General features: G+C 41.5%; 1 protein-coding gene across 1 annotated transcript in view; it reads left to right on the top strand.

Moving 5' to 3' along the window:
- DOCK2 (dedicator of cytokinesis 2) overlaps positions 1-25,642 on the top strand; it is a 430,014-nt gene that overhangs the window by 375,104 nt on the left and 29,268 nt on the right. Inside the window, exons 37-42 of the mRNA XM_077327133.1 lie at positions 3,505-3,595; positions 7,578-7,697; positions 10,566-10,655; positions 13,788-13,892; positions 15,238-15,379; positions 21,031-21,112. Coding sequence (XP_077183248.1) covers positions 3,505-3,595; positions 7,578-7,697; positions 10,566-10,655; positions 13,788-13,892; positions 15,238-15,379; positions 21,031-21,112 — 630 coding nt within the window. The remainder of the gene's footprint in view (positions 1-3,504; positions 3,596-7,577; positions 7,698-10,565; positions 10,656-13,787; positions 13,893-15,237; positions 15,380-21,030; positions 21,113-25,642) is intronic.

The following is a 25,642-nucleotide window of genomic DNA, read 5'->3' as shown; positions in this document are numbered from 1 at the left end:
AAGGGTCTTGGGAGGATTGTCTTTTGTTTTCCATGGCTACCACAATGATTACCTGTTTAGCTTGATTGGCATCCACATTAGCCAAGAGTAGTGCTCCCCCTGGTTTCAATGAGAATGCCTTGATATATATAATTCTTGAGGCCACATGAGACAGCATTGCATTCTTTAGCTCTCGGTGGGACTGGGTGGTGGAGAGAGAGGCCTGTTGCTATTTGGATGGAGGCAATTTTGTGGGAAAGAGTGATTCTAGACAGAAGGAGAACCTTCAGCCTTACTTGTGGGTCTTTGGCTGTTCATTTCTCACTGGCATTCAAAGCCTCCTCCCACATTTGGTGCTTGATTGGCTTTTAATCGGAGACTTGCTGTGCCTGTGGCTTTCAGATTACTAGCTTTCAGATTTCTTTTCCTTCCTTCTTCTCCCCCCCCCCATTGCTGCCATTGCATGTAGGGCTACCTTAAAGTATCAACTTTACCAATCACATTCTAATTTTCTGTGCCTTTCTCTTAGAGAATGGTTTTTTGTTCCTCTTCGCCCTCTTTCCCCTGCTCGCATTCTATTGACACACTTGGAGGCCAGTCAGGCATTACTGTTTCTGCCACATCAAGATGTGTTCAGTTTTGGATCCCCTCTGATGACCCCCCCCCCCAAGGTTGGGTCTTCCTTTTGGTTTTACTGTGCCTTGGGGCTTTCCCTTATTTTACATACGACAATATGGCTTTCATTGCACAACCAAGTCAGTATATAGGCTTTCAGCATTTAAGTGTATAGAATAATCTCAAATACATTTGTAACTTTCTAACTGGGAGTGGGGTGAAAGATCACCAAAGAATCCTGGTTTCTATTTCGCAACATCCTGTATCTGAGGTGCAGTTTTGCCACAAGATTCACCTTCACTTGGTGCATGTGTGATGGGGGGGCTTTGGCTCCAAACCCAGCATCTTTTCCTGGTATCTGGGGGTGGCTATTGCTGGATAGCGAATCAGTATCTTGGCTTCCACGGTTTCCCCCCTCCCTTCTTTCCCCCAGATCACACACGGGACTCCCTTAAAGTGTCACCTTTACCAGTCAAGTTTTCATTTTCTCTGCTTTTCTCTTTTTCCACCATATTTCCCCTGCTCACGTCCCATTGACACACTTTGAAGCCAGTATGTTGGGAGCTACACCCTATCCAAGCCCCTCCAAGCTTGTGGACCCTCATGGTCATATGTGCAGGTACCACTTGGCCCCCGTGGGGCTCCTGATGCCCATTTCAGTCGTCATCCATTAAGTCCATAGGAAACCTCTAAAACTATGACATGCTGGATGCAGAATTTTGGCCAGAAATAATGTTAGGAGAATGGAAACATCTTTGGGAAAAAGCATTAAACTAACAAAATAAAGCTATGACATGGTAAGGTAGATGGGTGGATGACCACTTCCCAGGGCAAAAGGGGAGAACGGTGGACACTGGACAAGACCCAGAAACTATGTCCATAATGAGGCAGTACAGTCACGGGGCTCCACAGTGAATTTCACACATATAGTACCCCATTTTTTGTGGTTTGACCTTCATTGTTTGGTAAAACGTGTGTTTCTTTGAGCATTTACATAGTGTCATCTGTAATTCTTAGATAATATATGTGTTGTTATTAACCAAGTATAAGAAAGCATAAAATGTGAATGCTTATATTTTTTAGTATTTCAGTCTAGAATGCATCCTTGTAAGAGCTGTAAGAAGTTTCCTTCCCTGAAGAAAATCTAATCCAACAATTGGCAATTCTGCATCAGTGGTGCCACTCTGGGGTGCCACTGGTGTGTTGTGATGGAGAGGCATGCTCTGCTGTTTCCTGTGTCCCCACAGGGGACACATTTTGGCAGCGGACACTGTCCACCCTGGATTTCTGCATCCCTGTGGATGAAGACATGGAGGGAACGTTCCACCGTGTGAGGGAGTGGGGGTAGGGTTTCTTTGCAGAAAAAACACAAAAATGCCCCAATCAGCCATGTGGCACTGCAAAGAACTGTAGAGACAACTGGGGCATTTTTTGTTCCCTCCAGGCCTCTGAAGGATGGGCCATCAACATGGGCCTCCACCAGTCTAGGCCCCATTGGCCCCTGGAATGCTTGAGGCAATGTGGAAAATATCCACGTTCACTTAAAGAAGGGCAACAGCAGCCAGGAGGGAGCCAGCCTGGCAGCGACATCCTATGGAAGTGGAGATTAGCCCTGCTTCCATAGAAGTGCTCTCAGCATTTTTCACCCATGCAGAATCAGCTAAACTGTTGTCTCAAGTAAGGCAACAAAAGTCATACCAAATCTTTAAACTGTTTGCTATGTTTTAATTTGTATTTTATATTCAGGCATCTTTACCTTCATGTTTTCTATTGTCAATTCAGAATGACAAGACCACAAAACAAAATGCTTAGTCCAGTCAAAATGACAGGTTTTAATGTATTAATGATTACTATGTGAGACAGTTTTGTTTTATGACTTTATTTGGGAACTCAAGTTTGAGGGCCTTTACACACGGGGATCTTTGTTGCAAATTGTTTGCGGAATGAAAAATCGCCATTTAAAATAGTGGAATTCGTCGTTATGCATACCTGCCTTTGTAGTGGAATCAGTTGCGTTTTTTAGCGTTTCCCACAGGCTTCCGGTCTCGGCAGAAATCGCTAGAAAGGAAGTGCTATTGCCAAGCTCGTCCCGCCCCTGGCCGTCAAGCAGCCAATGGGCAGCCGTTAGCATGCTCCCAAACAGCCCCTTTCCCTTTAAGAAAGGTTTAAAAAAAAAAACAGACCCATAGCAACGAATCTAGGTAGATTCGTTGCAACGGAGAGACCCATCCAGCTGCCTAATGTGAGCTGTTGTTTGATCGTATGATCGTTGCCACGCTGCCTCGAGTGATAAAAAAAAATCCCCCCCCCCTCTCACGGGCCCGATTTTCGGCTGAATTAATGTGTAAAAAATAAAGGGACTTTATTTCAGCAAACGGGCTTTTATGTGGTTTGTGCTTAGTGACTAAAGGTAAAGGACTGAAGCCAGGGAAGCCTCTAAACAGAAAGAGGCTCGCTGGTGCGTTTATCCCCGCTCGCTCGGAGAAAAAAAAATGGCGATCGCTTCGCCGGAAGTTTGGAGGACAGGCTCAGGAGGAGGGACTTTGAAGAAACCGCAACAATGGTAACGCACAGGTCTTTATCGCTAGTGTTACAGATTGTTTGCAAGAGTGTAGCGCTTTCCGGAGGGTGAATCCACTTTTTGGGATTCCCCTGAAAGCGCTACAACGAAGCGCTTTTTGCTGATCGGTTTCAGGAGTGTTGCAGATTGTCTACGACGTCGTGCGTTAAGGCAAATCAATAGCATTTCCAATTAGCAACCATTGTGCGATTTTGAAGCCGTGCAAAAAGCCCCTGAGTGTTGACAACAATGTTCACCATGCTCATGGTTTTAAAACATCACTTCATTGACACAATGCAGCTGTAAAGTCTGAATATATATTACTTTTTTACCCTTTTGCCTATTAACAGGTACTTGTATAAACTTCGTGATCTTCATTTGGACTGTGAGAATTACACTGAGGCGGCATATACCCTTCTGCTTCATGTATGGCTTCTGAAAGTAAGGCTTTTGTTTGGATATGTTGGTGCAACAGTAACAGAGTGTGGAAGACAAGCCGGAACACAAACGCTGTAAAGAGCTAGTGGTTGGCACTTGTATTGGCATTATAATGAAACTGGAAATCAAGATACCATTGTTATTCTGTTTGATGAAGTTTAATTAACAGCTTTAGCTTGTTCCTTAACAAGCATTAGCTTTTTCCATAAAAGGGCAAGCAAATAGCTTGCAGAAGATCCACCCTGCTACAATTTTCTACTAACTCACATATAGCACAATGTATAGCAGCGGCTCCATGTTTTTATAATGTCAAGTGGAAGAAGTAGGGAAGCCAGGGTGTCATCCTCAGTCTTCACAAGTTTAGGACAAAAGATTGAAAGGCTGGCAAGGACATCATTCTCCTCTCCTCCATTTTATCTTCACAACAACCCTATCAGATGTTAGGCTGGAAGTGTCCAATTGGTCCAAGGTTACCTAGCAACTTTATTTATTTAAACTTGTACTCCACCCTTTTGTACTTATTTATTTAAACTTGTACTCCACCAACATAAAAACGCCAATATTGCCCGGGGATTGGGGGGGGACATGGTATGACCTCCCTAAGGAGTATAGTTTGGCAGGTGCAGGCAGAGAAGCCAGTGAGATCAGAGGTCAAATATCTGACCGCAACAATAGCCCTGTCAGAACAGCTCTGTCTTGTAGATCCTGTGGCACTGTCTAAGGTCCCGCAGGCTGGGGCCAGGGCCGAAAAGGCCCTTGCTCTGATTGAGGCTAATTTGATCTCTTTAGGGCCAGGGATTCTAAGTGGATTTTGGTTGCTAGTCTTTCATGCCCTTTGAGGGACCTAATGAGAAAAGCAGCCCCAAAGATACAAAGGACCCAGACCATTCCATGGTAGGGTGGGGATTCCAACATGGGTTTTTCAGACTCTGTTATACCACAATGGCTACCTTAGTGAAATCATGCAAGCGTACAAACATTACAGGGCCCCCCCCCCCACCGCCACCCATTTATACTGTGGCCTCACGTTTACTGGGGTAGCTCTGCACAGTAGTTTAGACATCTTTTTCAAAACACAGGGTCTGATCACTTACGGCATTTCAGATTTTTTTTGGAGGAGCAGTAATCCTGATTCTGTTGAAACTCTCTTATTTGAGCCTGGTCTTCCAGAACATGCATCCTAAGCAGCCCATCAAGTGGAATTCATGTTTCCAATACATGTAGACTTATGACATTTTGAAAAGTCACTCAGGGGATAACTACATGTTATGTACAAATCTATATATTAATACCATTATGACACTTTAATATTATAAAGCAAATAATGTGAGACTGAGAATGCATCAAGTGAAGGGCATGATCCTTTCCCCAGATTCCATTTCCCCTAGAAGAATAGCCCTGCCCCAGTAGACTTATCCCTCCGTGAAATTTAAAATGTGCATTTGATTCATATGAAGTATTGTTTGACAGACAGCAAGAAGTTGATACAACATGAAGAAAGGTGCATATGATAGTATTCTATAGACTTGGAAAATTAAAGAGAGGGAGTGAAGAATGTATTCTAATTTTAAATCTGTGCTACACATAGAGTTGCTTGTCAAGACTGACAGTACTTTTTTACTCAGGTGTGATATCTGAGTGCTAAAAATATGTTTGGTGCATTAGATGCAAAGTATGCATGTGTGTGTTTTTGACACCTGTGTAATTAAAATGCATCTTATAAGTGCTTTGGTAAATTATACACATACAAGCATGGAACACATGAGGACTTGTAAGGTTCAGTTAATTTCCCCCAGTATGCCCTTCCCAAAATGATTTCCACTGTCTTTCCTTCTGGTAGCCCCCATATATTTTCTTCTTTCCCTGCTTCCTTTCCACTCACTAACTGACCTTTTTTATTTACTTTCCTCTTTCCCTTCACTGAAAGCTCCCATATCCTTTCCCCTTTTCCCCGTTTCTATCCTCTTCCCTTCCTCCTTTTCATCCCCCAGCCAATCTACCTTTTATTTGCCTCCATCTTCAACTATATTCATTCATTATTTGCTTCATTTATTCTTCACCTTTCTCTACAATGTGGACTCCAAGCAACTTGCATTATCTCCTCCATTTTATCCTTCTAACAACCTTGTGAGGTAGGCTGCAAGTATGTGACTGGTTCAAGGCTACCTGGACTGTTTCCACACTAAGGATATTGTTTGGATTTACATTTTTAAAGGATCAAGTGTTTTATCCATTTCCACACTGAAATTCACCTCTTCAAGTGCAGACCTGAATTGCCCCCTCACTTACCACACAGCAAAGGAATCCCCAGAAAGCTGGTTTTCATTTTTTAAAGCAGGAGCTATTGCTTAAACTCAGAAACAGTACTGTAATTTGATCAAACCTTTTTTTTTTTAATATAAAGGAGTTGACCATGTTACAACATTGTTTCTAAGTTTTAAAAAAGCAGTCTTACACAGCAGTGTTATGATGGTATAACATTATAACTCAGGGTTTTTAAAAATTACATTCAGGACACTTTTTTGGGGGAAGGGGAAGGTGATGAATGGCACAGAATGGTGGGATTAAGGGGCACAACGATAACAAAGGTGCAAGCAGGCATCTTTTTGCAAAAAAACACTATTTTGAGAAGGGAAAGGGAGAAAAGCATGATGGGAAGCTACCTCCATTGTACTTAGTGCGGAAAGCATGTCATGAATTTCAGTCTGGGAAATAAGGGGAGGAAAGCCCAAATGCGGAAGTGCTAGAATCTATTCACAGCATCCAAAGGAAATCCAAAGCGAAGCTAAAGCAAGGTATCATAATGCAGAAACTGTCCTGGTGAGCTGTATAACAATTTAAACCCAGGTCTCCCAGATCCTAGTTTCAAGCTGTAATCTCTACACCTCAATGGCTTTTGTGGAGTGGCTGCTGTTGAACGGTTGTAGGCAGCTGGTTCTGGGTGAGATATGAATGTTGGTCATAGCAAATTTTCTGGTGATTGCTGTCAGGTCTGGCCTAAATAATCCTCCTTCAAAGGCCAAAACAACCTTGAAAAAGTCCAGCCTCTTGCTCTTCTCTTTTACTGGCATAAACCAAGACAGGAATACTGAAAATATTATTGTGGTTGCCTAACTATGGCCTCTTGTGGCGCCTCTTGTGGAGCCTCTTGTGGCACAGAGTGGTAAGGCAGCCGTCTGAAAGCTTTGCCCATAAGGCTAGGAGTTCAATCCCAGCAGCCGGCTCAAGGTTGACTCAGCCTTCCATCCTTCTGAGGTCGGTAAAATGAGTACCCAGCTTGCTGGGGGGTAAACGGTCATGACTGGGGAAGGCACTGGCAAACCACCCCGTATTGAGTCTGCCATGAAAACGCTAGAGGGCGTCACCCCAAGGGTCAGACATGACTCGGTGCTTGCACAGGGGATACCTTTACCTTTAACTATGGCCACTGAGGCCATCTCTTTCCTTAAGTTACAGGAATTCCTTTTTCATATTTGATTTAAAATAGATTTCAGAACCTCGGACTTTCCACCAATATGAAAAAATATATGTGTTGTCTGTTGATCACTCCAGGTTCAACCAGGGCCGGTTTATCCATGTAGCATGTGCTACAGGCCCCATGCTTCCAGGGGCCCTGTGTGGTTCCTTCCCCCTCATTGATCAGGGCTATTTATAGCCTCTCTCCCTCCACACTTTGCCCTCTTTAAGGACACTCAGAATGACACCCCAAATATTTGCTTGTTCACTTCATATCTGATATGCAGTGCATGCATTTTTGCTCACATCAACGTTTGATGTTGCATCATTGTTCTAAAGGTAAAGGTAAAGGTATCCCCTGTACAAACACCGGGTCATGCCTGACCCTTGGGGTGACGCCCTCTAGCGTTTTCATGGCAGACTCAATACGGGGTGGTTTGCCAGTGCCTTCCCCAGTCATTGTTCTATACCAGCTCTAAGAGGAAGATGTAGCTGTGTTAATGTGCTGTACTTATTTTTTTTTTCTCAGTGGTCTGATGAACAGTGCACTCCTCAAGTCATGCAAACTGAATTTCAGACTTCAAAAACACATCGGCAACTGAAAGAACACTTGTATGAAAAGATAATAGAATACTTTGACAAGGGAAAGGTAAGTTCTGTTTATTTTTAATTTCTGGTGAGCATTCTATGATATAAACCAGACTTTCTCCACCAGGGGTTTGTGAAACCCTTGGGACCTGGAAGGCGTTCCCAAATTGCTGGGAGTTAATTAATTTTTAATATATATATATAAACAGAATCAGAATACCTTTATTGACAACAGTATAAATTAGACATTTAAAGGGGTTACAGAATTCATGAAAACATGAGTATAATTTAGAATAGCCAACAATATCTTGGCTACCATCACAATGCAGGGTCTTTATTACTTAATATTACATTAATCAAATGCTTCTCATCCACACAGAAAAAAATAATGTTCTTCAAGTAACCCATTAAAGTACAACGCAGTTGAACAAACCTTGGACATTCATTAAGTGTATGTAAAGTGTGTCAGTAACATTACATGCATATATACAGAATCTCTTAGAAGCAGGAATTTGGAGAAATCTGCCCTGGGGGGGAGATGTTTAAACATGCCAACATATATGCTCTTCTTAAAAGGTATATGTCCAAAGTCTGGAGGTATAATGGGATAGTATGTCCCAAAATTTAGGTGCATATGCACTATTAGCAAGAGATCCCAATAATCAGGCATAATTTGTTAAACATTTATCAGGTGGTATGACCATATATGGTCAGGTTCACCTGTCCTCCCAATGGCCAATAATGGTCCTGGAGAGGGTGGGAAGGGAAGGGGCTCCAGGTGGGCATGTACACAGCTGTGCTTCCCAACCATATTCTACACCAGTGGTCCCCAACCTGCGGGCCGCGGCCCGGTGCCGGGCCGCAAAGGCCATGGCGCCGGGCCGCGGCTCCCTCTCCCCGCCCCCCCCCCGCAGTAAAAAACTTCCCAGGCCGCAAGCCTGCGGCCCGGGAAGCTTCTTACTGCGGGAGGGCGGGGAGAGGGAATCAGGGCCGGGCCGCGCCCATGCGGGCCACACCCGCTCGGCCTGATCCGCGGGCGCGGCCCGATCCGCTGGTGCGGCCCGATCCGCGGGCGCGGCCCGCGCGGGTGCCGTCCCTGCGGGCGCGGCCCGATGCCCTGCCGGTCCCCAGCCTTGGAAAGGTTGGGGACCACTGTTCTACACCATCACACCACCTCTTTGGTTTCTCAAAGTCTGAAGAATATTTCAGGGGTTTCTCAATGGTAAAAAAGTTGAGAAAGGCTGGTCTAAGCCATAATTCTTGATGAAAATGTTAATTTTATTAATAAACTTATGCTAGCTGTGACTTTTTATTACCAAGGTATTGTTATGACACAGAGAGCTCTTACGACACACAATTCTTAGACTCTGCATTAAAAACCAACCAATACATCAAGATCTATAGAAGTCAAGTAGGTTTCCATAAGTCACAGTCTAAAGTCAATTATTATGCATTTTATTCTGTAAAGATCTGTAGATTGCTCTACTTGTACAACTACAGTGGAGGATTGATTGAAAAACATGATCAGATCTTGTGAAGTCAGTAGTAAATTAGACCCTGTGCAGTTAATATCTTCTATATAGCTCTGGTAGGAGTCCAAAGTCTAGTTTCATGATAGCATTATAGAAGTTTGCTTTTCAAAATAGATTCAGCAGAATTGTGCTTGCACACAAAAGCTTATATATCTTGAATAAATCTTTGTTGGTCTTACAGTAAGGTGACCAGATTGTCCCACTTTTGGAGGGACATTTGGGGGCACCTGGCAAATTGTACTTATGTTGAAATTTAAAAATATATATTACAATACTATTTTTCCGTCCTATGCATTCTATGAAACTTTTTGTTGCTCCATATAGACCAAATTTTTAATCAAGAACTCCCCCCCCCCCGGTCAATGGTGTCCTGCTTTACCAATGTTAAAATCTGGTCACCTTATCTTACAGGTGTCACTTAACTCCAACTTTGTTCTGCTGCTTTTCAAAATGTTTTGTTTGTGGCATGGTAAAATGAAATGTGGAGAAAAATAGTTCCTAGGAAGAACTGGTTACTAGGAAGAACAATGAGATTTTTAGATGTTGTTTCATAGTTAGGGTGAATGGAGTTAAATCTACATCTAGTGGAGAGGTGGCTCACTATATTTAGTTCAATATTGAGAAAGTGGAGTGGAACTTAGGAAGCATTATCATATTACTTTTGTTAAATAAGTATTTTATATGCATTAAAATCCTTTGTGTTAAGGGTGACATGTGGGTCTGTTTTCTCAAGCAGATAGGTATGTAGTTGTATACTATTCCCAAATAATAGTACAAGAATTATACCTCTTCTCTCCCAAAATAGCTACAATGTGTGTTGTCATTCCAATATTATATTTCTATACATCTTAATACACGTGTGTGTGTAAGCTTGGCTTCTAAAAGGATATTGGTATGCCATCATTTACTGTAGCATCTATATAAAATACTATAAAAAGGTAATAGGAGACTGAAAAATATTGGGCCAGTGCAACCACTTCTGCTGGTGTGAATGATTTTCTCCGGGTATTTTGTTTAACTTTCTATAATAAACTATATATTTTTATTTTTCATGTGAATCTCTGGTATAGCAAATCACATTTGCCTCTGATCCTTCCTTTAGAGATTGCATAACTGTTAAAAACTCCCATTCTAAAATAAAGGTGACTTTCTTTGTAATCAAAGCCCAAGCATGGTGTCTTGGGTATAATTAAAGTTGAGGGTTGGTGAGGAACTGTGTCAGGTTGCAATGCTATTACTATAACATGGAATATTTATGGCATGATATTTTTGAGTAGAAATGTTTTAGTATCATGTATAGGAGATGGAATTGTGGGAGGATGTCCTTGTTTGGGGGTTTATACCAGTCTCAGAGAAATGGCACTTGCACCTTGCTTGTACTTATGAATGTGTTGCAGATGTGGGAAGAAGCACTATCCTTGTGCAAAGAATTGGCAGAGCAATACGAAATGGAAGTTTTTGACTATGAACTTCTAAGCCAAAATCTGGTAAGAATACAACTCTGTAAACCAGACATGTGTTCTGTTGTTAATTTCAGAATTCTGAGATATAAAGAGTCCATGATTCTAATACAGAGACATTTTATTATCACTCACCTGATTAACACATTCACATGCTTCTATACTCTGTGCTCATTTACGGTTACCTGAGTATGTGTTGCCAGGTAACCTGAAAGTTATGCCTGTAATATTTGATTTCTCATGCCTGTTACACCCAAGTAAATTAAACATTGGTGTTTGAGCTGCAGAGTGATTAATAGACATGTGTAAACTACAACCTAGTATAGTTTTATTTAAGGTTTCACAAAATTAGTAAATTTTCCTGAAAAGAGAGAAAATTGGCTTTTGTTTTCTCTTCTTCTTAAGCGCATTACAGATACACATCTTACTGCATAATATCTCATAATATGGGGGAACATGTAGAGTGTACAGAGTGCACAGTAGAACCCACTGACACTGGCAGTGCAAGCTGTTGGCAACTTGTGTGTATATGTGCACACCTGTGCAAAGCTGAATGCCGTCTCACCTCACTTTACAGAGCGCTGTAATTTTAAAGGGGTAGAAGTCTTCTCACAGATCCTCTAGAGAGCTTGTACCACTAAACTGAAGAAAGTGGGGGAGGGTTGTATTCTTGCTGATGCCCTGGCTGCATAATAATGCTATTTTCTTGCCATTCCATAGTCAAAATTTGAATTTATTTACTGCCCCTCCCAACATAGTATGATTTTCTCTTTATGTCTAATTGATCCTGCATAATGATTGTTATCATGGCAGTTTTTAGGACCTGCCCTGTGCAGATTGCACTCTTCCTCCAAATGGATTGATTCCAAGTGATTCTTTGCAGAAGGTCCATGTGACTCAGCTGCCATTTTAATGTTAGGCTTCCAGAGACTGCCAAAATGGTCCCTCTCCAAAACATTTATTCACTAAAACATTAAAAAATGTTTTCAAAGATTTAGGCATTCCATCCCAGCATCTTTCTCTCTTTACATCTCATTTCAATTTCACTCCACACTGTCAATCCCACCCTTTGTTTTGTTTGCCTGCAGCACTGAAATCTTTTTTTTTTGTTTTGCATTGGGGACACTGCTATTTCCCTCCTCTCTGATTAAGCCAATACCAGAGAGAACTAAACCTCATGCAGCTCCTTTAAACTTTCCCCCATTGTTTTTCTTTTTATTTCAACTACCCGAGAGTAGCAAAATTCTCATATTACTGGACTCCTGATGCTTGTCAAAAAATATTAATGAGGGGAAATGGAGCTTGTACATTGATGAGGGAAGACAATAACATAACATGCAGAAGGTATGGAATGACCTCAATGGGGATGGGGAGTGACCTCTGAGGAGTGGCAAAAGGGCAGGGAGTGGTAAATCCAAGGAAATTATATGCTTTGGAATTATCTTCTGTTTGGAAGCAAAACAAGGAAAATTCAGCACAAAGGCACTCACAGAAAACCTGGGGAAACATTTGGAGCAACCAGAAAGTGAACTGATCACTGAAGGGAGGAAACTCAAAGAAACCCAACAGTATGCACAATGAAAGTGAGGGGAAACACCCATACATGATAGGTCTTAAATAAAAACACTGTTAGTTATAAGGTAAAGGTAAAGATATCCCCTATGCAAGGACTGAGTCATGTCTGGCCCTTGTTGTGATGCCCTCTAGCGTTTTCTTGGCAGACTCAATACAGGGTGGTTTGCCATTCCCTTCCCCAGTTATTACCGTTTTATCCCCCAGCAAGCTGGGTACTCATTTTACTGACCTCGGAAGGATGGAAGGCTGAGTCAACCTTGAGCTGGCTGCTGGGATCGAACTCCCAGCCTCATGGTCACAGTTTCAGACAGCATGTCGGCTGCCTTATCACCCTGCGCCACAAGAGGCTCAATTCTGTTAGTTATAGAATTGTTATTATGATTTCCTTTAAAAAAAAAAGAAAGAAAGAAAACCAAAGAAGCTCTAAAATATATCCAATTAACGGGAAAGGTTTCCTGTTACCTCAAATTGATTGACAAATAATCAACTAATGGAAAATTAAGTGGTAATATAGTTTTCTTCATTTATAGATAAATATAGATATGCCTTATATTTCTAAACTACAGAGAAGAGGGAAAGTGATTTTAATCTAAGAAAAAAAATTAGGCATATCATCTTAATTTCAAATTCCTTACTATTCATCTTGAACAAGTACCACATTACATTAAATATTCTAGAACCTTGTTATATGCACTTCAGCATTTCTTAACCCCAATATATTTGGAATATTTCTAGTCTTCTTCCATCCCATTTATGACTAGTGGTGGGCAGTCTCTTTCCATATTGAGCTGTTTATACAGATTTATGCTTTGCCACTGCCTCTCAAAGTGGGCCAAATCTTTGTCAAGCTGTGATAGGGACATAATTCATTCCAGTCATAGAACACAGAAACATAAAGTAGGAAAGGGCCCCACAGGCAGGATCAGCCTAGAGCATCCCTGATAAGTATTGGTCCAGTTGCTGCTTAAAGACGGCCAATGAAAGACGGCCACTTCCTTAGGCAGCTGATTCCACTTCTGAACTACTCTGAATTCCTCCCCCCACCCTGGATATCTAGCCAGTACCATTCTACATGTAGAAGTCATTACTGTGCTGTCAACAAGAATCACTCCCTGCTCTTCTCTGACAACTTTTCAAATATTTAAAGAGAGCGATCATGTCCCCTTTCAGCCTCCTCTTCTCCAGGCTGAATACTCCCAGCTCATCACTCTCCTCTGCACCCTTTTTGAAGTGAGGCCTCCAGAACGGCACACAGTACTTCAAGTGCAATCTGACCAATGCAATATACAGCGGTCCTCTAGATGTATTTGCTTTCGATTTCAGCCATCATAACAACTGTCACTTCCATAGCAGCTTTTCTTTCCAAAGCAATGATTAGCTCATTAATAATTTTTATGGTAGTTAATTGTTGAACCCATTTTATTTCTTCATATAAAATATACAGGTGCTTTAAAAAATACTGCAGTCCAATGCATAATGATTATATACCTAGGGTTTCAGGAATCTGACAGCTTAGTTTATGAAATAATCAGTTTTTGTGTTGTGTGTGATACTAGAGTGATCACTGTGTGACTTTGTTTCCAGATACAGCAAGCCAAATTCTATGAAAACATAATGAAAATTCTGAGGCCGAAGCCAGACTACTTTGCTGTAGGATATTACGGCCAAGGGTTCCCCACATTTTTAAGGGTAAATGAATCTTCGCTGTGTACTTTATCTTTAATAACCATTTGTAATTCGATCTAAAAACAACAATACTATGCCAAATAAAATAAAGCTATCCTCTGAAGGAGAGATTTATCTTCATTTTATTCCACAGTACTCAGGATTTTTCTATTGCAGTCATCTGAGGTGTCATTTATAACAATAGTGAATGTCAAGGTTTCATAAAGAAATATGATACAGCATTTGCTTTTTCCCTTTTGCTTTCAAGGTTAGAAGACTTTATAGATAACTGAGTACTGTGGATCCTTCCATAGCAATCATAATTAAGGGATGGTTTAGTGCTGAAATAATCCTAATGAGTAACAATAGTGCAAATAAGCAATAGATTAAAAGAGTAAGCATATAATGAATATAAAATCTAGTATTGTTTAATATTTGTAAAATATAATTTGCAAAGACAGTTGTATTTGTAAGTTTGGTTTGAAATGTACAGAAAATCACATCATGTTTGCATCATTTTTTCTGTTGTTAGTGGCTTCAGCCTCTAAGTTCCACAGATGTGCACAGACTATTTTACTCTCCTTTATTTTCCATCTATAGCAACTGAAAACCCTAGGGTCAAATTGAGGTATTCTACACGTCCCCTGCTGTTACCTCAGAGTGCTTGGGGAGGGAAAATGTTAACTGAGGCAAGTGGACAGGTTAAGTCTGTTGCTAATTTTAAGTGTTGGGGGTTTCTTTCTCCCCATCTTCTGTTCTTCCTCCTCCTCAAATTGGTACTAAGAGTCTGGAGTCAATCCAGGGTCAGGAAAACAAATGGTCAGAGATGGGCACCAAATTTGTTGGGTGCAACATAAACTATGTCATGTTCAGGTCAAAGGAAAGGGGTCAAGTCTGCTGCTAGGCAAAAGTAAGATTGTTGTCAGGCAAAGTGACAGAAGTAGTCAGAAATCAACAAGCAAAATTGGTGGAGTTAGCACAGTTATCAAAACCATTCTTCAGATTGGACTTTATACCTTTAGACTGGATGATACTGGAATCAATCAGCTTTTACCTGCAACTCTCACTGATTCCTCCAGTCATAGTGTACTTTCTCTACCTACTATCTTGAGGATCCTATGTGATGCAGAGGATACTGAGCAACTCCAATGAGCAAGTAATAGAGAGAACACAGAGAAAAATACAACAGAGTACCTGGTATCCTTCTACAAACCTAATTGCTGACTAGGGTCCTAAAAGCAACGCTGATTTACCAAAGATCTCTCTTCACAGCTAATGAAAAGGAAAAGTATAAATAATGTGGTGGAGCATAGCATATATTATTTCAATCCATATGACTATTCTCTGTCTCAAAAATCTTTCATTACAGAACAAAATATTTATATATCGTGGTAAGGAATATGAGCGAAGAGAAGATTTTCAAGCACAATTGATAAGCCATTTTCCAAATGCTGAAAAGATGAATACTACTGCACCTCCTGGAGAAGACCTCAAAAACTCTCCTGGTCAATGTATCCTTTAAGTATGAAATTATTATAAAGTAAGCAGGCGTGGGGGAGAAACCTTGCTTTATGTACATAGTACACTACTGCACTTTCCCATGCATTAGGCTACTGCACATAACAACTTCGTAAAATCAAAATGCATAGAACATATTTATGCAGGTTTACAAGTTATTATGTACTATTTAGGGATTTATATCCTGCCACTCCCAAGCGGCTCATGGCGGGTCACAATAGCATAACCCAGCATAACCAAATAAATAACCCAACAGCGCTGATAAAAACTTTTTTCCACCCAGCCCCAAGATAGTAATGCCTCGGGGACATAGGGTGTGGACCATATTTTAAGGTTTGGCCTGGAAGGAGGGGCCCTGAGATCTTCCTGGCCCTGGCCTCAACCTCACAGAAGAGCTCCGTTTTACAGACCCTAAGGAACTGCAAAAGCGTCATCAGGACCTGCAGCTCATTCCAGGTTGGGTCCAGGACTGAAAAGGCCCTTGCCCTAGTCAAGGCCAGGCACACTTCGGCCGGGGAGTTCCAGCAAATTTGTACTGTCGAGCACTACAATCTGTGGGGAGCATAAGGAGGCAAGCGGTCTCTCAAGTACATGGAACCCAGGGTGTGTATAACTTAATACCAAGGTACTGTTGCTAAGGAGGTGTGCTTGGTTGTGGTTCTCTGACTATGCACTCAGTGTGAAAATATAGTTTACTGTCATGTATGGCTAAGCCAACTGGAGCAAGGATTAACTCAGTACACATGCTAACCTAGGCCCATTCCGCACATGTTGGATAATGCACTTTCAATGTGCTTTGGCAGCTGTATTTTCCTGTGTGGAACAGGATAATCTACTTCTAAAGTGCATTGAAAGTGCAGTATCCAACTTGTGCAGAATGGGCCCTACATTCTTAACAATCCCTCAGAAAGTCCAAATGCCCTCTGTATTTTAATTTATCTCTTTATCGGAATGCTTTATTTGAATAAGTAGAATGTAATGTAACTATGAATAGTATAATGCAATGTAGTTTGTACTGGTAGATATATGATTTTCTCTGGTCTGCAAACAGTGACAGCCAAAACTTTGCTTAAAAGAAATTGATGCCCCAAGATGCTGCCATACTTGAGAGGACAGGCAGGGGGTAGAAGGGCAAGATCTCAAGAACCCAAGATGTTTGCCATGCAATTCAATCTCAAGTGAACACAAACAAACCTAAATTGCTGTTTTTTTCCTATTTATCTCTGGAATCTGTTAACTATTTTAATTATGCTGCATGTTAATTTACCCTCACACATGCCTATAAGTATGAACTGGTTACTTTGATTCCATGAGACTGTATCTAAGGAAGTGTGCATGCACACAAAAGCTCATACCTTGAATCAAACTTCTTAAAGGTGCCACTGGTCTCTAAATTAGTTCTGTTGCTTCAGACCAATATGGCTGCCCACTTGGAGCAGAGAAATTATAAAGAAGATCCAGCCCAGCTCCCAGACTGGTCAAGCCACACCTATCCTAGGGAAGTCAGTTTGTGACCAAGGGAAAGATATTCCTGACCTGGAGAAGGTGACTTCTGGCCTAGGCCAACCATGTGCAGATGCTCTCAGGCCAACAGAGATGGGTGAAGCATCCAGATGGCCATGCTGGGCTCAGAAGAGCTGCAAGAGCTGCATGAGGCATGGGGCAGGCTGGCTCTTTCTCCCACCTTCCCTTACTGGGATGGGGATCTGGATGTGATAGGGGCAGGGCCCCTATCCAGGACCACTTTTCTTTCTCTGTACTGCCCCTAGTATTATCTCCAGGTTCTAGTGGAACCTGGACTACTCATGTCTCACAGCTAACTCATGTTTTGTATCAGCTAACAAAATATAACTTAAGCATGGCTCAATATTTTGAAGTGTATATAGCAAGTGATAAGGTAAATTATGACTATACCAAACCAGAGAAGGGAGGAGAAGGTCTGTATAAGAGAGCGAAAAAAACACATTAGACCCTACCATACAATGCAGAATACTTTTCTTTCCCAGCCCCATTCATGCCTGATTCCACAGTTCTGGTAGACAGAGCATAGTTGTAAGAATTGAAGACAGTGTAATAGAGACATTGATGCTCTCGGTGTTATATAACCGTTTCTTTTGTCCTGCTACAAACCCTCTGCAGAACTTACAAGCAAGGAGATGACATACAGACACACATACCTTGGGCAATTATGCTCATACTTACCTTTGACACTCTGGAAAGAACTGTTTGTGTGCTGCCTAAGAGAGAAGGGTTTTTTGACAGAATGATAAATAGTCATGGCTTCTAGCAGTACATGGAACAGCTCTTTTAAAAATTGTGGTAGTACTTGTTACTGAAGGCCTTTGCACCCAGATTGATGTGCACCAGCTCATTATCACGTTTACTGCCGCAGAACAAATCAATAAAACAACTGAATACGTTTTCCCCAGTATATGTGGATACCCCTATGTATGCTGTTATCTAGCACTGTGTCTCACAGAAATAACATAGCCCCTGACAACAACCTATTAAATCAGCAGAGTACTTAGTGTTTCACCATGGCCTATTATGCACGGCCGCTGAAACAGCGGCACGGAGAACGCGGGGGAGGAAGAAGCGAAGCAAACCGCTTAGGCACGGGACGGAACGCAACAGCGGCAAAACCCAGAGTTATCCACGTGGCTACTCTGGAGCCGCTTCTGGTTGCGCCCTGGTCCCGGGAAGCTCCACTTTTTTCCGCATCTTGCTAACGCGGCTTTTTCGGCGGCATACGTTGACTCTGCACTCGGTTGCCGCCTGCAGCATGCATAATTGTTGATTTTAGCCGCCGCCATTCCACCCCGAATGCGGACCTTCCACTCCGTGCATAATGGGCCCATGAGACGCTATTCCTCCATATTCAAGTGTTTCTGTGGTAATGATTCACATGTATTGGCAAACTTGTGTTTGCTCCATAGATACTTTATTTTTAAAACTGAGTTATGGCATCTGAAATGGCATAAAATGGCATCTGAAGCAGCAGTAGCTGTAACAACAGTACAGCCAGTTAAGTCAGTGGGCTGCAAAGTGGCATTGGTGTGTTTCCTGGCATCCGCTTGAAGATCTTATATGGAACAGAAAAAAGCCAAAGTAAGGTACTTGGGGTCACTATCAGCTGACTGGCTTGCAAAATACTAAGCTCACCCCAGGCAAATACATCACAGCTCTCATTTTGACAATATTCATAGATTTTCTTATGTCTCTGGGGTTGGCAGCTTCTACCCGTGACTCTACTGCCCCCCTGTTCTTTTGAACAGAAACCAAATAGCATATCTTACAAATAAAGAGCCAATCTCTTTCCAATTCTTTTTGTAAAAGTTTGATTTTTTGGATCTGACCAGTAGTTCATATTATTTTTTAGTTTTAATGTAGAAATCTTGGTCCATTTGGTGACTGGATTTTAAGAAAGTTTTGAAAAGATGATGTAATTCTTTCTTCTTAGCTAGACAATCCTTATTAAACCAGGTGGTTATTTTGGTTATAACTTTCCACAGGCTTAGCTAAGGAATAAAGAGATTCCACTAATTCATCATAGGTATGTAAGGCAGATTGAATAGACTCCACAGAGATAATGCTTTCCCTAAGGGCAATTAAGGGCATTAAGCCTAGTCCGTAAACCCAAAGACACTAAATCTGTTGCCCGTCAAAAAGTCAAAGCACATTCTTATAACTTCGGAATTCAGTTAAAATACATCCATTCCTATCAAAAGGAATGTGGAGCTGACAACTTTCTTGTTTAGAGCTTGCATAATTATAATTATAGTTGCTTCAGAATTCACCACCACCACTACCACCACTTTGTAAGATTGCTGCAGCCACTTTCTGTTCTTGTTTTCTTCAGTCTCCTTCCAGCTATTATAGTTTTGAATGAAAAGAAGATGAAACAGGTTGTGTTTTCTAAGCATTGTGCTGTTTATTCAATAGGCTGGTATTTTTGGACCATGATTGTTAAAGGCCAAGTTTCCATTGTAAGCACAGTATAGAAAGCTTTGAAAACCTTACACTTTCCTTTATAAGTATGTTTTATATCAGCTTGTCAAAATATCATCTCTGCCTCTATTTCTCAAGCCCCAGCGTTCAAGCAAGAAAGCACTTAAGAACCATGCTCTTATTGTTCTGATTTCACCTTTCACCTTCCCTTTCTTCTGGGCTTCTTGTTCTTGGAATGAAAGTTGCTGTACAAACACATGATAGCCTATTCAAAGCTACTCAGGCTTTTCTTTCCTATAGGATGCAATTTGGAATGGCTATTGTAGCTCCCAAACACATTTCCTTATGATTTGTATAGGAAGAGGCAATATTTACCCCTATTATAAACATGAAGCACTTCCTTAAGTTTAACTGAGGGCCAAATAAGATGTTACAACATCCGTGGGTCCAACTTATGAATACTGACACCATTTTAGAGGATGCCCCGCAACTCTTTCAAAAAGGCATGTGAGGGCTGTTCTGCGGCCTGCACAACATTTATAAACTCATAAAGGCTTACATGGCTTTCCATTGGATTCCAACTAAGGCAGTGGCTAGATTTATTCAGCCAGCTTCAACAAAATCTAAAGCATCCTCTAATCCATCGTTAGTCATTCAAAATATTATTTGATCAAAAGATTATTGAAAAAGGAAAAAAATGTGGCTAGAAAGGGCGTGCTGTGTGGGAAGAGGAGTCTCGCCATTTTCTTCTGTTGTTTTGCTGAACTCAGTTACTTCCTGGAGGAGTTGTTTGGAGGAAACAAAAGGCAACCAACAGGCCTGGATGCAGTGAACCAAATAACAACTCTAGGGAAAAGGGAAAGGGAGGTGGGGGCGGGCACTGGAGGCGGAGATAGCACTATGTTGGCTCCACACAGTTCCTTGGTATGTTGCTTGCTGGATGCTTTCCTCCTGCTCATGCTACACAGCTGGGGGAATCCACTTTATGTGATTCCCCAACTAGTGCTTTAAAATGGAGGATGTAGCTGCCGGTTTGCTGCTGGGACGCTGGATGTTGGCGACGTCGTGCAAAACGCCTAAAATATGGTGTCTTTAAGAGGTGCAGAATTTGTTGGGTGCGCAATTGCACTCAGTTTCACTGGAGAATGGACAAGGATGATGAGGAAGGAACTCTGCAGTGTTTAAGTTTTCCTTCCCCAAATTCCTACCAGAAGATATTAAAATGTGAAAAGGGCATTTCCCAGACATATACAATTTTATGAAAATAGGATGGTTTGAAGATCAAAATGTGCTTAAGATAGAATGCATCTGTTCATAAGAGAAAAGTGGGTAGACATATTAAATAAATATTGTTTTAAATTAATCTTCCTGTATGCCTGCCAGTTAATTTAAAACAAAAAGCATATTTAAATGCATACCAAGAGCGGGGGGAGGGGAATTTGTTTTAAATGTCAGTGTGAAATAGGTTTGAATCAATTATGATATTTTAAGCTGAAAGACAAAATGAATAAAGGTGCTCTTTCAGAATGACACACTTTTCTTAAGCTGCATAATAAAGCAAGATAGTTGGTCTCAATGTTAAATTTAGATCATATTTGAGAGAAGGTCTTTTATTTTCCTGGCTATGGTACATTTCCCATAACTAATTGTAGCAAATTGTGCTGTGATATTAAGGCCTTAACATGTCTGAATTTAGACATACAGTGTTTCACGGTGCAGCCAGTTTTGGAAGAACATCCTCGATTCAAAAATAAACCAGTGCCTGATCAGATTATCAAGTAAGTTTTCTTCTCTCACATTATTGTTTTATATAAATAAATGTGTGATGTGCAGTGCAATTTTTTGCATGAAATGTAGCAGTTATTATTCTCATGTAAACATTGCACCCTTAAAATTCATTAGGGCTAACATCTTTCCCTACAAGCAAAAACTCTGTAAGCAACATATTTGGATTACTAGGAAACTTTGAAAAGGAAATGTTTATATCAAATCATGACCAAATTAGACTGGAATAACTGCATCAGAATTCCGCACATACAACGAAATAGAATCATAGAGTTTGAAGGGGCCATATAGGCCATCTGATCCAACCCCATGGTCAAGCAGCCCTGACAAGCAGCCCAGACAAGTGTTCATCCGGCTGCTGTTTAAGGACTGCCAGTGAAGGGAGCTCATTACCTCTGAACGCAGTCAATTCCACTGTTGAACTACTCTTAATGTTAAAAAAATCCTTTAAATGTACTATTTAAATGTACTATTGCAAATCCTATCCTCTGCTGCCGACAGGAACAGCTCCCTGCCCTCCTCTAAGTTACATACTTTCAAATACTTAAAAAAGAACAATCATGTCCCCACTCAATATCCTCTTCTCCAGGCTGAACATTCCCAAGTCCCTCAGCCTTTCCTTGTAAGGACTGGTTTCCAGGACCCTGATTAACTTTATCTCCCTCCTCTGCACCCACTCTATCCACACCCTTTTTAAAATGAGGCCTCCAGAACTGCACACGGTACTCCAGGTGCAGCCTGACCAATGCAGTGTACAGTAGGACTAAGGCATCTTCCAATTTGGCTGCTTCATCTGCTAATATTTAGTTTACCTCAAGATCTTGTTCATACACACTGCTCCCCAGAAATGTGATCTCCAACCAATATGCATGCTTCTCATTTTTATTACTCAGATATAAAACTCTACAATTATTGGTGTTGAAACACACACTATTCACATCCACTTACTTTTCCAGCATGTTCAGATCTTGTTGAATTCTCCTCCAAGTTTGGTGTCATCTGCAAATTTAATTAGTAGTCCCTGAAACTTCTCATCCAGATAATTTATAATATATATATTTAAAAACACTGAAAGCAGAATTAAGCCTTGTGGCAATCCAGTCAATACTTCCATGCAATTAGATGAAATGCTATTGACAGCTCCTTTTTGGGCGTGGCTCTCCACACAGTTCTCTGTTCACCTAACTGCCCATTCTGCAGTCCTCCAGTTTACCTATCAGCATGTCATGGGGAATCCTGTCAAAATCTTTTTGAAATCTAGATAAACAATGCCCATGGCATTCCCATAATCCAATAAGCTCATCACTTCATCAAAGAAGGAAATGAATTAGGTCTGGCAGGACCTGTTGGGCTTGGGCATACTCAGTATTAGCCAACAGGTGTAGTTGTTAGATGGGGTCAAGGCAGTAGGGAAATGAACATGTCCTACCAGAATTCATATTATGGAGAGTGGGACCAAGGAAGTTCATTGCCAGATGTGCATTTTAATAAGGCAGAGGCATGATGAGGATCATTTCATGGACAAATACCGGAAGAAAACAGAACAGTGAAAGATGGGCTCTCCTAAAACAAGAACTCTTGCAAGCTCAAGGCATCACTATTCCAACAAAATGGGAACATGTTAGGGGGTCCAAAATGCCAATGTGGATGAACAGAGAACTCCATGATGAGCTAAGGAAGAAAACAGAAATGTTCAAGAAATGGAGAGAACAACAAGAAAGGCTGTTTCAGCTAAGCAAGGAGCAAACATAAGGTAAAACTGTTGGGTGAAAATGAAGACACTCTGACAGAGGACAGAGGGAAAGCAGGAAGGCTTGATACCTATTTTACGTCAGTTTTTATCCTGAATAAGAGACCAAGCTTGTCTAGAGATGGTAGTAGGTTGTAGGTAGGTGACATCTGCACTGATGGTTGACATGGCCAGAGAGGTTGTTGAGAGGCACCTGACTGCATTGGCTGAATACATATCCCTTGGGCTGGCTGATGTTCACCCAACAGTGCTCAAAGAACTTTCCAGAGTGCTTGTTCTAGAGTGCCTTTGTTCATCATCTTCAAGGTCCCTTGGAAAATGGGAGATATGCCACATGACTGGAGGAGGGCGAATGTTATCCCAGTCTTCAAAAAAGGAAGGAAAGATGACCCAGGAAACAACAGACTAGGCAATACGACTTCTGTCCCAGGAAAGATATTGGAGCATATTTTAAAAGGGTCAAATGGCAAATAAAACAATATTTTAATCCATCAACAGTGTCCTTTAACATTTAGACACTTGAAGTGCTAAAATGTTGCATAGACAGAACACAGGTAGAATTGAACATAACAGAAGGTATCTCCTTTAAGTAAGTCACTTTTAAAATGTTAATCATAAGGTCTATTTCCCAGTTGCATCCAATACCAAATTTCAAGATTCTTGCATGATGACACAAATAACTTTCCTAATAAGGGGCACCTTGAAAATACAACATTGTATAATTCTTTGTATCTATCCTTCCATCTGTCATGCTGTCACTGCTAAGTTTATTTCCCCCCCATCATTAGGGAAAAAACCTGCTGCTGAAACACCAGTTTGGTTAATGCTGCCAAATGCATTGGATAGAAGAGAAGGATAATTCAGATGTAATGCAATAGATATCATCCATTAGGCAGAACCTTTTGAGCCTTTGTTTCTTGCAGTCACTTGTAATGGAAAGTGGAGGAAGCCCGCAGACTATGGGGCTAACTCTGGAGGAGAATGAAAAATAAAGGAAGCATTAGTCTGTATGCTCTCAAAGAATGGTTGGGTTGGCTGCAGGTCCTTTCCAACTGTCCTTCAGGAGATACCAGACTAACCAGTTTCTCAGCTAGCCTATTTCACTACAAAGGGAAGTGTCTGTTATATTTTTTAAGTACATCCATAAAACAATGCATTAAAATTAAAATTCCTATACATATTTTGAAAAGTCCAAATATGCTCTGAATCATCAGGATAAATGACATGCTGCTCATCACAGGCAATTAGGACAAGGAGTCCAAATCAGAAGCCTGTTTGTTGCAGCTGTGCTGTTCATTGGTCATAGCTCTGGAGGTTTCTTGGGATTTTCTGATGTCTTAAATGTGTGTGTGTGTGGGGGGGGGGAGAGACCATATTGATTAGTTTGGTTATAGCAAGTCACCAATAATGAACAGTGAGCAATAACAATTATATATAATAATGCTTTCAGTTCTCTAAAATGTTGTCATTTGCACACAGTGCTTATTGCTCTCTCTAGTGAGATCTTTCTGTTTTGCAGTCAATACAGAATGCTTCCCCTTCCATTACTTTTTCTTTTCTATAGCTATGATCCTGACAGTTGTGTCATAGTTCTCTAGCGTCAGCAGAGTCACCTTCAAGCCTTGCATAGAAACCTCTTCATCTTTGTGTCCTCTTCTTCCCTTTTTCTTCTTACTCTGCTTAGCTGAGAGAGCGTTGCTGTCAGTTTCCTTTGTATCTTTCAGTCACTGTTGCTTTTGTGCCCTCTGCTTTTCTAGCTCCTGTGCTTGGAACAGCCACTGTTCATCTGGTTACCCCCTTTCCCTCTGGAAAACCTGCTGCTTCTACAAAGCCTTTCTTTGCCCCCATAGACTCACTATTTCTTCATATCTCACATTTTGTAAAATGGGTCTGTCCTGTTTCACTTTCCCATTGATGTTTTCACTCCATCAGAGATCATCAGGAAGGACTTTGGGCCAAGAACCTTTTTCAATTTATTATTGTTTTGATCACAGCATTTGTGGTTGCTGTTATTGTGGAAGGCGACTTGTGCCTTAATTAAATAGTTTATCCTCTCTCATCTGTTCTACTTGATATTTCTGGTAAGGGATTGGAGGAGGAGCTGGTCACATGGCTTAAGTGCCACTCAGCACTTAACGCCCACTCAGGGCAGCTTTCCTGCCCCTGAGTGCCTCCTCCTTCAACCAGCTTGCCTGTCTGTCCAGCAGCCAGCCAATCGCTTTCTGTCCCTCACCCCTGACCACCCTCTCCTTCTTCCACTTCCCTCTGAGGCTGTAGATCCCTGCTGCATGAGAGCTGCCTCTGCCAATGAGTTCCCTGCCCAGGGTATCCAGCCTGCCACCCTCCAGGTCCTGGGGGGAGGGAGACACCATCCATAGAGTTCTTCCATCCCACCCCCCATCTAGCACCTGTTGTCTTCCTGAGTGCAATGGGCTTTGCCCCTTGTTGACTATAGTGTCAAAATAATTCTTCAATGTATTCATTCCATAAATATAAAGTGTTCAGGGACTCCAGCCTTGGGCTCCTGGCAATCCTGGGAGCCGATCCCACAAGGGTCACCTGAGAAGGAGGGCCCTTCCCTCAGGCCCTTGGCAGCACATAACTCTTTGTAGTGGCTGAGACCTCACAGCTTACTGCCAGCTCTTTTGCTGTTAGGACCAATACAATGGGCCCAGATGGGGCTGGTATAGTTCAGACTGTCCCTACCGCCAACAGTCAGTGTTACCCTCACCCCCCCCTCTCCTACCGATGCTGAGAACAGTAGACTCCTCAC

The sequence above is a fragment of the Paroedura picta genome, chromosome 3 (genome assembly GCF_049243985.1).
Source record: "Paroedura picta isolate Pp20150507F chromosome 3, Ppicta_v3.0, whole genome shotgun sequence".
Lineage (NCBI taxonomy): Eukaryota > Metazoa > Chordata > Lepidosauria > Squamata > Gekkonidae > Paroedura > Paroedura picta.
This window is presented reverse-complemented; position numbering and strand designations above follow the sequence as displayed.